Source organism: Orcinus orca, chromosome 4 (genome assembly GCF_937001465.1).
Source record: "Orcinus orca chromosome 4, mOrcOrc1.1, whole genome shotgun sequence".
NCBI classification, from domain to species: Eukaryota; Metazoa; Chordata; class Mammalia; order Artiodactyla; family Delphinidae; genus Orcinus; species Orcinus orca.
Genome location: NC_064562.1, coordinates 150,622,301 through 150,636,674, shown reverse-complemented (window position 1 = coordinate 150,636,674; position 14,374 = coordinate 150,622,301). Strand labels below are relative to the sequence as shown.

The window sequence follows — 14,374 nt, the reverse complement described above, 5'->3', positions numbered from 1 at the left end:
CCATGCGACGGGCTATTGGACAGACCCTAACGTGGGGCCTGCTCCTGAGCTTCTGCTTGGACACAAAGCGTGTACGTTTGTGCAGGAGTCTCCCTCCTCCCTCACTTAAAGAATGTATTTTCAGAAATACTTTCTGAAAGAAGGTACTAAGAAATTCATGCGTATGGCTATTGACCACGTTTTTAAAGTCCAACACAACGCCCCAAATGAGCCGCCACGTTACCTAGGGCGACTTATTCTCAGTATCTTAGTGGAGGGAGAATGCATTCTTTATCCCGCTGAAGAGAATGATTAGGCAACGCTTGCTGCGTGAGGACACAGCACCCAGGACACAACACACACAGGGGATACTTACGAGTCCGTGGTCCACTCGGAAAAACGCCATTTGACAGGGTTTATTCAAAAGATTAGAAAAAGCAATGAAGGCATCTGCAGTATCTAAGTTCAAGATCAACACGGCCGCTATAAAGGACATGCCCTGAACCTGAGAGGAGAAGAGAAAGGGGCGTTAAACGAACGGCAGCTGCCACAGTCAGAGCAGCTCTTCCATCTTATTGAAAGAGGAACCCAAGCACCCTCACGCTGGAAGGTCCCACACTGCGCCCACCCATCGCCACCCACCAGAGGCTGGACCGACAGCCTCATGGATCCCGGCCCGCCCTGACTCGGAACCAGCGCCCTGGCGCGCCAGCCGCCTGTGTGAGCTCCTTCAGTCCCACCCCTAACACGTGGGAAACCGTAACCGCCCCCACCTCTGCATTTGACACGCTGCCCTGCAGAATGTACAGCTTCCTGGTGCCGCAGAAATGTACGTCTGAGCGAACACGTCACTCTTTCTAAAGCCATGCATGCACACGTCTGCTAAGCCACAGAAACGTCAGCAGCATAGCTTTAAAAACTGTTACTGCTAAAAGCTTTCCTGATTTAACGCTGAGAAAAAAAAATCACATGCAAAAACTGAAAATCAAACCCAGTTAAAATGTAGTCAATGCCACAGAGCGGCCATGTCAGCTCCATTTCTCTACGAGGAAACTGAGGCAAGTCATTTACCGTGAGACTTTCCATACCCAACAAAACATGGCATTCAACCCGACATCCGCACCTACGATGTGCCGGGCAATATTGTGACTTTCTAGAGGAGAACATTATAAAATATTGGAAAAGTTCACTTACATAACCCACATCCGGTCGGTAACAAGTGTAAGCGCCCAAAATGCTGTGCAACATGTCGTGGTACGGGCCACCCTACAGGGACCAACACACCAAAGACATGCGTCAGCCGTGTTAGTGCTTGGGTGATGGATGTCGCCGCCACCAGGCACACCTGCTGTTTCTGAGCAGACCTCGTGGCCAAGCATTATTAAGCAGCTCGGCGCGTGGCGCGTGGCTGGACAAACGCTGCCTACCGACCCACAGCTGACCAGGTCATCTGTAGCTCCGCCTACGAAGCTGCGCTGAGCTGGTGGGCCAGGTGTGAGCCCTGCGCTAGAACAACTCCCTTAGCTTGGCTGCTGCTGTGTGACTGTAGTTCCCCGGCAAGTTCAGCAGGTGACCAGGTACCCAGGCTCTTCAGAGCCGGTGCGTGCCCACCGGCGCTCTGCCCCCCCACCCCCGGCACGCCCCCCTCCTGACCACCCTTTCTGCCTCCTTTGCCCTAACGGCCACTGTCTGGGTTTCTTTTGTATTTTTCAGCATGGCAGGTGCAGGAGATACCCTCTGATTCTTAAGTCCTAATAGCTACCTTTTTATTCTAAGCATTCTCCAGCTCTTCCATCCCTCCAAGATTTCCATTTGTTCCTGTAACTTCTTCCAAAAATTTAAGTGTTGGAATTTCTTTTTCCTAACTGAGCACAGAGGTGCCTCGCACTGATGCGAACGTGTCTGAAGACACGGAGCTGACGGGCTCAGCCCACGTCACATGCTCACTGTGCACGTCCGCCGTGTGGCTACACGAGAGTGCCATGGCCCAGCCATCCCATCCTGACGTATGAAAAGAAGAAGCACTTCCGAACCACAGAGGGACAAAAGCAAACAGCAATGGGAGGGTAAAAAGACGGCATCCAGGGCTAAGCGGGTAAGAGAAGGGGGGACAAGGAGGGACCCTGCGGTAGCGTCAAATGTCCACCCGAGGATTAGTGTCGACTGTCACCAAGTGAAATCCGGTGTAAGGCCAAATGAGAAAAAAGCAAAAGCGCTGTACTGAGCTCTCCTTAAAGCTAAACGTTCTTAACCTGCGAGGCTTCCCACCACCCTTCTGATTGCGTCCCTCTAACTTCGGGGCTAAATGGCCTTTGTTTGGTGAAAACATGGTGCCAGCAGATGGCAGTTCCTTATTTTAAACGTCCTTAACTTGCTCCGGACATTTCATAGTTTCCCCACACCCCCCTTTGATGTTTTCAATACCGCCCATTTATGAAATCTAGAACTTTGGGAACCACAGACTGAGAGAGACACGCCTGAAGGAAGCCAGAGCAAAGAGGAAAGCCAATTGTCCCCAGCCTCACCCGAAAGAGATCCCTAAAGCTCTCCTCCTCTTCTGAACACGTCTTTCAGCACCAAGTTAATCACCCGGTGACTCTCAAAGTCAGTGATGCCGAACCCCCAAGAGACGTTCCACGGAAAACATTCTGGGGCCTGGGTCTGGGAAAGGCTGGACCTCGGTGCCCACAGGGTGCAAGCACCCTCTCAGACCCTGTCCCAGTTCTGTGACGGCCCTTCCTGGCTACACTCCAAGTGTGTCTCAAAGCTCTGCCCTTACACTCTCTTTCCTCCAGAGCAGGGACTGCCCTGCAGCTGGTTCCTACCTCAAACAGAGCAGCCACCAGTTAGTTAGTAGGGTCCACGGAATTGAGCTGTATCCTCCCTGTTCATTCCTTTAGCGAGGTTCCCTCTCCCAAAAGGAACTGGGGATTCCCTGAACCATAAGCTGTTTGATGCTTCCATTCTGGTCCTCCTTCTGCCTGGAATGTCTTTCCCATTCTCTGGTCAGGCTGTCAATTCAAACCTAGTCCAACCACAGCCCAAGAGCCGCTTCCTCAGTGACAGCATGCCTGATGCCTCACCCCTGACCTCTCCCGGCTGCCGTATGTACTACCAGGAGAGCACCTGGGACACGCCACATTTTTTAAAAGCCCAGCTGTGTCTAAGCTCTACACCTCCTGGCTCACTCTAGGCGGTCGCTAACTGATCTGTTGTAATTTATTCAACTGTCCTTTACTGGTTACCTAGTATGTACAAGGCATGTTGCTAGAAACAGGGGCATGACAGAATCAGATTGGGTATTCCTAAGTCATATTAAATATTTGTTGGAAAGGATCAGTTACCCTTATTTTTAAAAGTCTAACTGTATTAACAAAGGACCCTCCCTCCCAACAAAAATCCCTAGTACTTTTCAAACTTGATTACAAATACATGCAATTTGACATCTGTGAATTTTAGACAAAACATACTTAGAGCAACAAATCACTGCCACCACCTACTTGCTGGAAAATGCAGAGATTAGGGAATGTTCTGGAAATGTCCAGTTTAATTAGCTCCAGACTGGCTTCTCTGTCTGCTGCTGAAAAACCAGCATCTGTCAAAAGATCAAGAGTCATCACACCTCTCAGAGGTGAGTGTGTGGAATAACTGCGAGGCTTAGAACTTTTACAAGAATGAAACAAGGGAAGGAAGTTCCTCAGAAGCACACGAGCCTAATTACAACTTGAACCAACAGGATCAACAATTTGTAGGATTTCTTGCTTTAAGAGTAAAAATCTCAGAGCACCATCTAATGTTAGCTCATCATCAGACATTTTCTAGAGTCTGAAATCAAAATCTAATTTGAAATTACCTTTTATCAACGACTGTCAGTGGAAGTAAGGGCACGTCAGGGAACAGACACAAATGAATTCCAGACACAGAAAACACCAAAAGAATCATTATTTAATCCAGAACATCACTGGTATGAACGTAGAATATGTGTGGGTTACCGCAGTATAACACTCATGTGTACTATTTCTAACAAATGATTATGAATAACTTGCTTTATATTTTTTAAATTCCAATACCACACAGACAGTATTAAAAAAGAGTGGCAAAAAAGATACCAGTTAACCAACAGAAGTAATCATAACCATTCTCGTGTGTCCCAGAAAATCCTAAAAGCATAACCTAGGAAATACGCGGTGTTCTTCTCTCTTTGGAAGTAGCTCTGATGCTCCTATATAAACCAACACTCAAGCAATCCCGGGTGCCAGGCCACTGTACATCACTGAGCAGTGAATAAAGGAAAAGATATCGATCATGACCAGCCCTCCAGCATGCTAGGACACTAACAAGTCTCAGGGACTCGTATAATCTTTCTTATAAAAGTTCTCTTCTTTAACCTGTTTGCTCTAAAAACTCCCTTTTCGGGGATTCCCTGGCGGTCCAGCGGTTGAGGACTCGGCACGTTCACTGCTGTGGCCGGGGTTCCATCCCTGGTCAGGGAACTAAGATCCCGCAAGCTGCTCTGCGCGGCCAAAAAATACAAATTTAAAAAATCCCCTTTCCCATGAAGCTTTTATAAATTTGCACCAACCACTACTTCAGTTAAGTAAACCTTCCTTGTCATGTACTAAATGATGATACGCGTAACTGATCAAAGGAGCCCACCGGGGTTAGCGCCATGTATACCTTCGTTCTCCACTTCAGAGCCTCCCGTGCTAAAGCACCGCCACCGCTCCTTGGCTCGGGCAAGACAGATGTCAAAGAGCTCTGGAAGAGAAGCCTTTGGGTAAGTGTCACGTGCACACGTGTCTCCTCAGAAACACCAGAGAAGACACTGCTGCCTCGTTCAAATATTTACAGTTCAACTACGCACCACAGGCTTATTACAGCTAGTAAAACGATCCCCCCAACTTAGCCAGAAGGTACTTCTATTGTCTATAGACATCACTATATACAAAGAAGTACATAAAATGCCTCCATGCCCGGTATTCACTCTGTTACACAACCCACCCATAAAGCGATATTGTTTTGAAGTGTTTGTGAGTCTCTTGCCTTACTAGACTGTGAGCTCCTTGGGGTAAGACCATGAGGGTCTCTCATTCATGTCTGTATCCAGAGCAAATAGCTCTGGGATTGACACAGATCAATATAATCAATGAATACCTGACTGATGAAGAAAGGGAGAAACAAGCAGAAAGCCCAGAACAAGCAGAAAATCTGGTTTCAAATAAAGACAAGATGGAACCGCTACCCCCTGGCCCAGTCTTCCTGAACTTGCTGCCTGAAAGTGGGAGAGGGGTGCAAGCAACACAGGCAGAGGTTTCAAAAAATAAGGATTCTTGGTGGCAGAGACGTATCAAGACAGGTCTCTCACAAGACAGCTTCCAAATCTCCTCCATATTCAGAACTTATTTTTTCAATAATTCTTCTCTTTGGGTAGTTAGGCAACAGTTAAATAACTCACACTCACAAATCTCACTTTTATACCCAGACCTCCAGGGGTATAGCCATGCCCCACTCCTCCCGAAAGACGGAACCCACAGAGAGAGGCCTCCCAGGCCTCTGCTGGCCCACCCGTCTGGTGGGTGCCTCCCATGCCGCCCAGCCATCGGTTGCCCTGGATCACGAACGACCACTAGTCAGTCACTAAGACTTCAATGCAGCTACCCAGAGAATTTCGACCACTTTATTTTCTCCATCAATATTTCTGGAAAATAAAGCAGAGCACATCTGCCTTCCAGACAGTATGTGCTATTTTTTTAAATACAAGTTAAATTCTAGTAACACTGTTGTGTTCCAACAAGCTAAATTTTGATTAATGACCTTCTTCCAACCTTGGGAAGGATCTGATTTACCATCTACACTAGTCTGCAAGGGCAGTACAACTATGAAATATAACTTCACACTAACGTCATCACCTGGAAGGACTGCATGCATCTTAACTCAAATGCTTATGGAACAAATCTGGAGGTGTGCTGAGCTGGAGGCTAGAGGGTCTGGGGAACTTCCGCCCACTCCCAGTTTCCAGGAGGTGGGCTTAGCTTTGCTCCTTTTGGCAGGAGGTGGAGGAAAACAACTGTGTGGCCCCTGACCACTGGCAACAACTTTCCAAATGAGGTTATTTGACAGTTAAAGCACAGATGCTGGCAGCCTCAGGGTAAAATGGCTCAAAGTGTCAGTTTTTAAAACACCCGCATGGTTTTACTGGCATGTGTCTGTGGGGGGAGAGGGAGTTAGAACAGTGAACACACCTTCTTTCCAGACGAAACTTCAAAGTACAAGGCTGACTTCCCAAAGAGTGAAGTTTAACAGTACGATTAGGTTGACCTTCAGTGAGTTTCCAACTGCACAGCCACAAAAAGAGCAAAACCGTGGGGCTTCCAAATCGCAACACAGGCTTCAGAGTCAGCCAGTGGCTGACTTTCTCAGTAGGGAAATAAGGTCAACAATACCTGCCCCTCAGACCGCTGCCAATGTTAACTAAGACGCGAGTAAAGAACCTAATCCGATGCCAGGCCTCAACAGCAGACTTCAAGATCATCTGTGTTGTCACATTGGCTTGAATATGCAGCAAAACTGAGGTTAAGAAGGACCCAATAAGGTGGCACCCATTCATTCATTCATTCAGCAAATACTTCCTGAGGGCCTGACTGCACAGAGAGCTGTGCTGGGCTCGGGTGACGGAAAGGAAAGCACGACAGGTGAGGCCCCAGCTTCCTGAGCATCAATTCTATGGGGGCAACTGACACTAGGCAGCTAATTACACAAGAAAGACACAATTTAAATAAAACGAGCCAATATCAAAATGTAGACAAACTTTCAAGGCATGTGACTGATTAATTAGCCATTTAGCCTGATATACTATGATGATACGGTCTATGAAGGATTTTAATTTAAATAAAATCAGTGCAGCCAACAGTTAAACACACACACACAGAGTACCCTGCATTACATCCAACTGGTGTAGAGTTGTTGATACAGTTTAGAAATTTTCAAGAACAGGGACTGAGATAAATGGTCATCCATTTCTCCAAACATCTACTTCCAGGGAAGCTGCGGAAAAACCATTTCCACAAGGTAAATGCTATACATCTTCTCACGTACAGATGCTAAGTTTGGGGCAGCTATGGATTAGCCGAAAAAATGGAACTTTGAGGAGATCACAATGAAAGGAAACCAGTCCCCATTCACCCAACCAGCTGTCATTACTCAAGACGGAGCACACTGCCGGCCAAGGCTACCACTGCACGTGGTGAGATCAACACCTGACAAAATAAAAATGACAATAACGACATGAGCCCGAGCCACACAGAGAAGACACAAATCAATCTACTTTAAACTCAGGGGCCTTCAACAGGGTGAAAACTGCCACCACCAACTCCACAGCTGGGCACTGATACAAACAAGACAAGGAAGGCGCTCTTGTCCTGAGCAACTGAGACGGCAGACAGGGAGGAAGAGGGAAAAAGGAAGGATTACCATTTCTTCAGCACTTAATTGTAAGTCTATGAGCTCCTAGCGTCAGTTTCACCCTGGGTCACAGCCTGCAGAGCGCTGGGCGGAGAGGGGAGTGAACCAGTGAACACACTGGTGGAGGAGAAGCACACCCAAACTGTACGAGTGCGTATGGCGGGACAAACAGCCCTAAGAAAGGAGGGTACAGAGCTCGCCTCCCTCTGGTCTCAAGCTACTAGACCCTCGAGGACCCAGTCCTAGCACAGTATGCTGTCCCCTCTAAGGTGCTGACGTATAAGATGCCTAGGGAAAAAAAAAAGTCACAACAAACCAGAAGTACCCCAGATACAGCACCTCCACAGAAAGAAACATCCTTCCCTTCCACTTTCACGTCCCCATCAAGGCTCGCTTTCTGCAGGACTCTGAGAAGAGATCCGAACATGGCTCAGCCCACGAAAGCTTTGAGCCCCATGTATGCTCCCCACGTACTCAGGGAAGGTGACAGCTATCAGGAAGAAGGCGGGCGTCCGCTCTCAACTGACACCAGATAACTGTAGCACCCAGGAGGAGCCCCGGCTCCCCACCGGCTCCGCTCCTGGAAGACACACTTACCTGGCCTCTCCGAAGACTCAGCGGCATGGAGATGGCTGCCTTTCTTCCTAATGGGGCAAATGGGACAGGAGAAGCCACAGGACCCAGGGGTGGACTCCCCAGGCCTAGGGTCATGCAAGCCACTCACCGTGGGTGATGTTTAACTCGTTGCCAATGGCTAAGCTCCAGACTTTGCCTCTCACGCTGGGAGGGATTCCCTGCCACCATAAATCTCGAACTTTCCTAGAGCACCACCTGGACAAAAACGGAAGCATGAGTTTATGAGTTTGTTCTCAGTGACGAAATGTTTGTCTACCCACGTGCTTAACCCCAAACCACAAAAGCGGGGGAGGCACAGTCGTTATGTCACAGCCCCTGGCCTCAGGGAGCTTACAGTCCACCGTTCCAGACAGACAGACCAGGAGGTCGACAACTACCTTCCACTGGGTTACTGCTGTGCCAGGTGTGCCACAGGCACTGCACACGCAGAGATGGGCGCCACAAACCAGGAGCCCAGAGCGCTACTGTGGAGCCAAATTCTCAGTGACCAGTAGCAGTCGAAGCAGAGGAAGGGTGGGAAGGACGTTCTGCACAGAAAGCACAGCAACGAGAAATAAGCTGGCCTGCTCCGGGAACGGCAGGCAGCTGGGCACGGTGTGCGGAGCCAGCAGGCACTGCCGCAGAGCTGCCGATGGAGGGCAGGCCCCAGGGGGCCTCGAGAAGGGAGCCCGAGGGCACAGCCGCCAGCCTCTGCACAGCTGCACACACACAGCTGAAGCGCTCAGGCAAGGCAACTCTAACGGCAGGACAGCTCTGCTAACTCAGAACGTTCAGAACTGCAGAGTCGCTGAGGTCTGCTGGTCACAATGAACACACACTGCTGACAGACTGGGACAGACATAAAGGTGCCAAAGGCTCCCAACACGGTGCTCCTCGGCACAGCGCAGAGGGGAGAGCACGGGCTGACGCTGCAGAAACCGGGGCTGCAGCCCCATAACACCCTTAGCTGGGGAACCCGGAGCAAACTCCTTCTCCTCTCACTATCATTCTCCCTAAACCAAGATGATGGAACCTTCCCCCTGACCCCCAAGGGCTGCTGTGAGGATTAAGTGGCACAAACCAGAAAGGTGCCCGGCACCCAGCTGGCAGTCATTAAGCGGCAGTTCCTGTATGAATGCACGCGTCTGGACCACATCAAGCATCAGTCAATGTAGGGTGGGCCAGGGCTCTGCAGCCACACAGGGAGTCAGTCCAAGGGTTCTGAGGACCTTAACTCTTGTTACTGGGCCCCACTGCCCAGAAAAGCAGGCTCTGGGCACAGCGTGTGTTCCCCGTGCAGAGCCTCAACAGGGCAATCTCTGCTCCCCCCCCGGACCCCACCTCCACAGTGGGAGTGAGTAACACCCAGGTAAGTGCCAGAAGCAAGTCCCCAACAACCTGACACACGGTTCAGGTTGGAAGAGAAAAAAAGGAAACTGGCGTCCAAGCTCCCCCAGCTCCTGCTGATAGGGGGAGGCCCAAAAGGAGGCACCAGCCTCTGTGCGTGGCTCCAAGACTGCTGTCCAGACACCGGCCCCTAACCATTCTGACCACGCACGAGGAAAGACCTACAGCTGTCCCTCAGACGCGAAGGAGACAACAGTGCCGGACTCTACTGTGTGCCGGCTACCGGGGGCTGTCACCAAAGCACACCCGGCGCCCCTCCTCAGACAGGACAACAGAAACTTGAGCAGACAGATGCAGTGTACCCAGCGGGGTCCTCTACAGGCACCTGGAGCCAGGGCGAGGGCAGGAAAGGCTTCTCCAAGGAAGACTGAGCTTTAAAGAACAAAGTGTTAACCGAATGAGGAGATACAGGGCAAGAGCACTCGATGCAGAGGGAATGGAACATGCATAGGCCCTGAGGCTCCCTAAGGAAAGGGCACTGTCCAAGCAAAGGAGAGATGAAAGGTGAGGCTACAGGGAAAGGGACGTGCTGTCCCACGAAGGGTCCTGTCGGCTAAGCCAAGCAATTCCGATTTTACACCGAGAGTCACAGGAAGTTACTGAAATGTAAAGTATGGAAGTGACACAGATTCGTGCCTTAGAAGATCCCTCTGGCTGCTGAGCAGAAGACAAGTGGAAGGGGTGGGAGGGGAGCTGTCACAGTACCAGGTGAGAAACGACAAGGGCTGAACCAAGGCAGGGGAAGGAGACTCTGTGCAACTTAAACTTATCAGATAATTTCATCAGGGGCTGTGAGAGGAGCTACAATTAATACAGCTGCTTCCCCTGAATTCTGCAAAGAAGTGTAGCGTCTAGAGAGCTTACATTGTTTCCCAGTTAGGCAAAATCTCATTATTCCAAGTGAGGACAGCATTTCCAATACTTTCTTCTAATCTGCATCTTTCTTCCAGCTGCTTTTTTCTCCTCTGGGCTTCTTTCAGCTCTAGAAATCATAGTTAAAAGAAGGAAACATCTATTAACTGATATCCAGTGATTTCAAGCTAGGTGACTTTTCTCAAAGAGCCAGGCTGCAAAAACACCAGGAAGAGGGCAGTGAAGTAGAGCACTGAGACCTGACCTCTTCCGAGACTCATTTCACACCTTACGGAGTTTAGAAAGCTTAGGCGTTTATCCACCTTTTAGTAAGCTTTTCTGTAACGTAATACAGTATAACATATAAACAGAAAAGTATACAAATAAGAACCTAACGAAATTATCACAAAATAGACAAACCCATGAAACTACAGCCCCAGTCAAAAGACCGAACGGGAACAGACACACCAGAAGCCTCTCTGTGCTCGCCTCACCCTTTCCAATGGAACCTGCAACTTCACTTCTCACAGCTTGAGAATAACTCTTAGGGTATAACAGCAACTCTGAGAAATACCATGCATTTTCATTTATATATACATTTTTTGTGGTAAAATACACAAAACATAAAATTTACCATTTTAAGTGTACACCCAGTGGTGTGAAGTATATTTCACATTGTTACGCAACCATCACCACCGTCCATCTCCAGAACTTTTTCATCTTCCCGAACTGGAACTCTCTCCCCACGAAACACTAATTTCTCAATCCCCGACAAACACACCCCGCCCTGCTCCCCAGCCCCCGGCAACCTCCACTCTACTTTCTGTCTCTATGAATCTGACTCTTCTAGATACCTCATATAAGTGGAAGCACACAGCATTTGTCCTTTTGTGTCTGGCTTATATCACTTAGAATAATGTCTTCAAGCTTCATGTTAAGTGTGTGTCAGAATTTCATTCCTTTTTAAGGCTGAATAATATTCCATTGTACAGACAGACCACGTTTTACTATACATACTTTTTAAACATCTAAGAATCATAGGGTTTTTAGGTGTCACAAGGCACTTTGTCAAATCCCATCACATCTTCTTGTAAATAAGGAAAACTGAGCCCACAGACAGAAAGAGATCTGCCTCTCCAGCATCACTGGCTAAAGCTTTCTCCAGCCTAGTACTTTTATCCTACACAGTCTCTTTCCTTGTGTAAATTCAAAGTGCTATTATCTTGAATGAAGTAACCAGGAATAAGTAGTTAGTAGAAACATACGTTTTTGATGAAAATTATAAATCTCAAAATATTAAATAAAGCATTCACCAAAGTTCAGGTTCTACAGCTCCATCAGGTAAAGAGAAAATATCCACAAAGACACAAAATCTTGTGCTGACTTACATAACCAAACACATGTGAGCTCCATTACCTCGTTTTTTGGCCTGAACCACCATTTCTTCATACTGTTGCCTGTGTTTCTGAGCTTCTTCAGCTGGCTTCGCCGGGAGATTTCTTGATAGAAAAGAAATGATTTTTCACCATTTTAAATATTAAATAAGAGAAACTTGAAGCATCATTTACTAACAAATGAAAAGCTCAAAGACCAAAACCACATTTGTTAGATGATAAAGACGCAGCTCTTTCATAAACTAAAAATATTTTTTTACAAAAGTATTAAAATAAGCTCATTTTTAAAAACTTGGAGTCTAAAGATTAGCAGAAAGAAGAAAATAGCAATTAACCATAACTCCAATGGAGATAAACACTTAATCTTTGGGTGTTTTTTTTTCACCCCAGTCTCCAAAGAAATTTTGATTTGACCACATCGCACGAATACAATAATTGTCAACAGTTACCCTTGAAGTAGAGTACCCTAACGGCATATGTTATTGATACATCTATGTATGAATATATTCCCTGGCCAGTTTTTTTAAGTAAGTTTCATACTAGCTATGTGGTTCATCTCATTTATACACACACACACACACACACACACACACACACACACACAGATTCATACAATAGTTCTAAACGACTAAATGTGCTATACAACTCTGAATCCCGGTTAAAAAAATAAAACGCATGTTCTCTTTCAGAAACGTGCTGGTGAATTTGCTGGTCCTTGAAAACTGGGAGGGCGGCAATGTCTGGCTGTCTGCGCACATCACAGTGTTTTTGCTGCAGGAGAACAGGGCACGACTTCCCACAGCTCATGTTTTAGACAGCATTACAGGACGGATCCTCACAGTGCGGCGGCTTCTACCAATAATCTCTACCTACCTTCTGAATCCTCCATTTCAGGGTTTCTCTCCCCATCTACCCACACATCCACAATTTCCAAGGACCGAAAATTAACATCAGAAGACACATTTCTTCTGCAGACTTCATCAATTTTAAATGTCAGGGTTGGCAGGGACCTTAGGGATCCTAGCCGAATGTTTTACAATCTCTCTTTTTCTTAAAAGCTGTGGACGGGCTTCCCTGGTGGCGCAGTGGTTGAGAGTCCGCCTGCCGATGCAGGGGACGCGGGTTCGTGCCCCGGTCCGGGAAGATCCCACATGCCGCAGAGCAGCTGGGCCCGTGAGCCATGGCCGCTGAGCCTGCGCGTCCGGAGCCTGTGCTCCGCAACGGGAGAGGCCACAACAGTGAGAAAAAGCTGTGGAATCTTTCTATTCAAATACAGTGTTCTATGGAAACTCGATGCTTAAATAGAGATAAGCTATGGCCTGGTACAATGGAGCAATCCCTTTCCCTTACTAAGGTCTCCAAACACGATCTACAAGCCCGTCATCAAAACCCATCTCTCCTCATCAGATGGATGGAAACCAGAGACCCAGAAGGGAAGGGAACTTGCTGGGATCACCCAGCCTGTTTTCTGCAGATCCCAAAGAACCAGTAGGCTAGTCCGGGAATTGTTCTACAATACTGGAGTGCCTCCAGAACACCCACTTTCGAGTATACTTCCTGGTGCTTCTTACCGTTACAAGCCAGTCTATAATTAATATCAGCTACTTAAGCATCTGGAAATGCTAAATTAAAGTAAAAAATCACCTGAATGGAAAATCCTGATCAAAAACTTCTACGTTAAATGAAAGTTTTCCACATCAGTCATGCTATCATATAGAATACACATTAGTGGAGGGAATGAAGAGGGGCCCCGCATTTTTAGTAAGTGACGTGCTAATCTTTCTTCCCCTTTTCTAATGAAAAGGTGACTAGCAAATGTACTTATCCCTGAAAACAAACTCTCCACAGACTCTTCTTCAGACTCACGCTGGTCTGTCTTCCAGGATGAGTGCGGTGGTGGAAAGAGGCTCAAAGTCAAGATGCTTCCTCACATTCTGCTTTGGAGAGGGTGGCCTGCTAGGTCGTCCAGCCTTGTCTTCATATTCCTAGGACAAAGAAACCAGGGATAACTCCAGGCCCGGCCAATTCTGATATTACGAAGCCCTTTTCAAAGTAAGCAAGGTGTTTTGTTGTGAAGTCCTTTAAGTCGATTTTGAGGATGATACACTGAAAATATTTCTTGCTCTTTAGAAGGGAAAACTGCCCATGAAAGGGGTTCAGCTCTGCAGTTCAGGCCATCACGTTATGGGGACTGTGGGCTTCCTATACTGGTAGGGAAGTCGCTAAGGATCTCATCATCCCAGCTGCTCCTCTAAGGGCCCGCAAACATCGACTCGGGTCTCCTAGGCTGCTTCTGGGTAAGGGGTGTGTATTCTGTCTTCTGGACACCGTAAATTTGAACTGATTATTGCAGTGGTCACAGGGAAGCTCAGAGTCAGAGTGATAGCCAATTCTAGCATTCATCTGACGCCCACCCCTGGCTTCATCTCCCACTCCCACCCTAAATTTCTAATGCATTTCCTTTTACCCCACAGCATTTTATCTATTTTTGTTTGCCTTTCAAACCTTTCCTGAAATGAGGATGGGCTTAAAAATTAAAAATCTTTTGCTTGAAGGTGATGAAAGCTGTTTCATTTTCTTAAAGCAGAAACGTCAAGAAAGAAATTCTTTAACATCTTTGTGCGAAGCCATCACTGCAAGCTGTTACACGAATAATTGTGCCATGC

The 14,374-nt window shown here is 47.6% G+C and overlaps 1 protein-coding gene across 6 annotated transcripts in view; it reads right to left on the bottom strand.

Moving 5' to 3' along the window:
• TBC1D14 (TBC1 domain family member 14) overlaps positions 1–14,374 on the bottom strand; it is a 103,232-nt gene that overhangs the window by 20,374 nt on the left and 68,484 nt on the right. For 4 of the 6 annotated variants that reach the window (XM_004265149.4, XM_033419468.1, XM_033419469.2 and 1 more), the window contains 8 exons: positions 13,575–13,693; positions 11,731–11,813; positions 10,327–10,444; positions 8,165–8,271; positions 4,657–4,737; positions 3,480–3,574; positions 1,174–1,245; positions 356–484 (listed from right to left, as the gene is read on the bottom strand). In XM_004265149.4, coding sequence (XP_004265197.1) covers positions 356–484; positions 1,174–1,245; positions 3,480–3,574; positions 4,657–4,737; positions 8,165–8,271; positions 10,327–10,444; positions 11,731–11,813; positions 13,575–13,693 — 804 coding nt within the window. The remainder of the gene's footprint in view (positions 1–355; positions 485–1,173; positions 1,246–3,479; positions 3,575–4,656; positions 4,738–8,164; positions 8,272–10,326; positions 10,445–11,730; positions 11,814–13,574; positions 13,694–14,374) is intronic. The other 2 variants (XM_033419467.1, XM_033419471.2) reach the window with 2 other exon arrangements.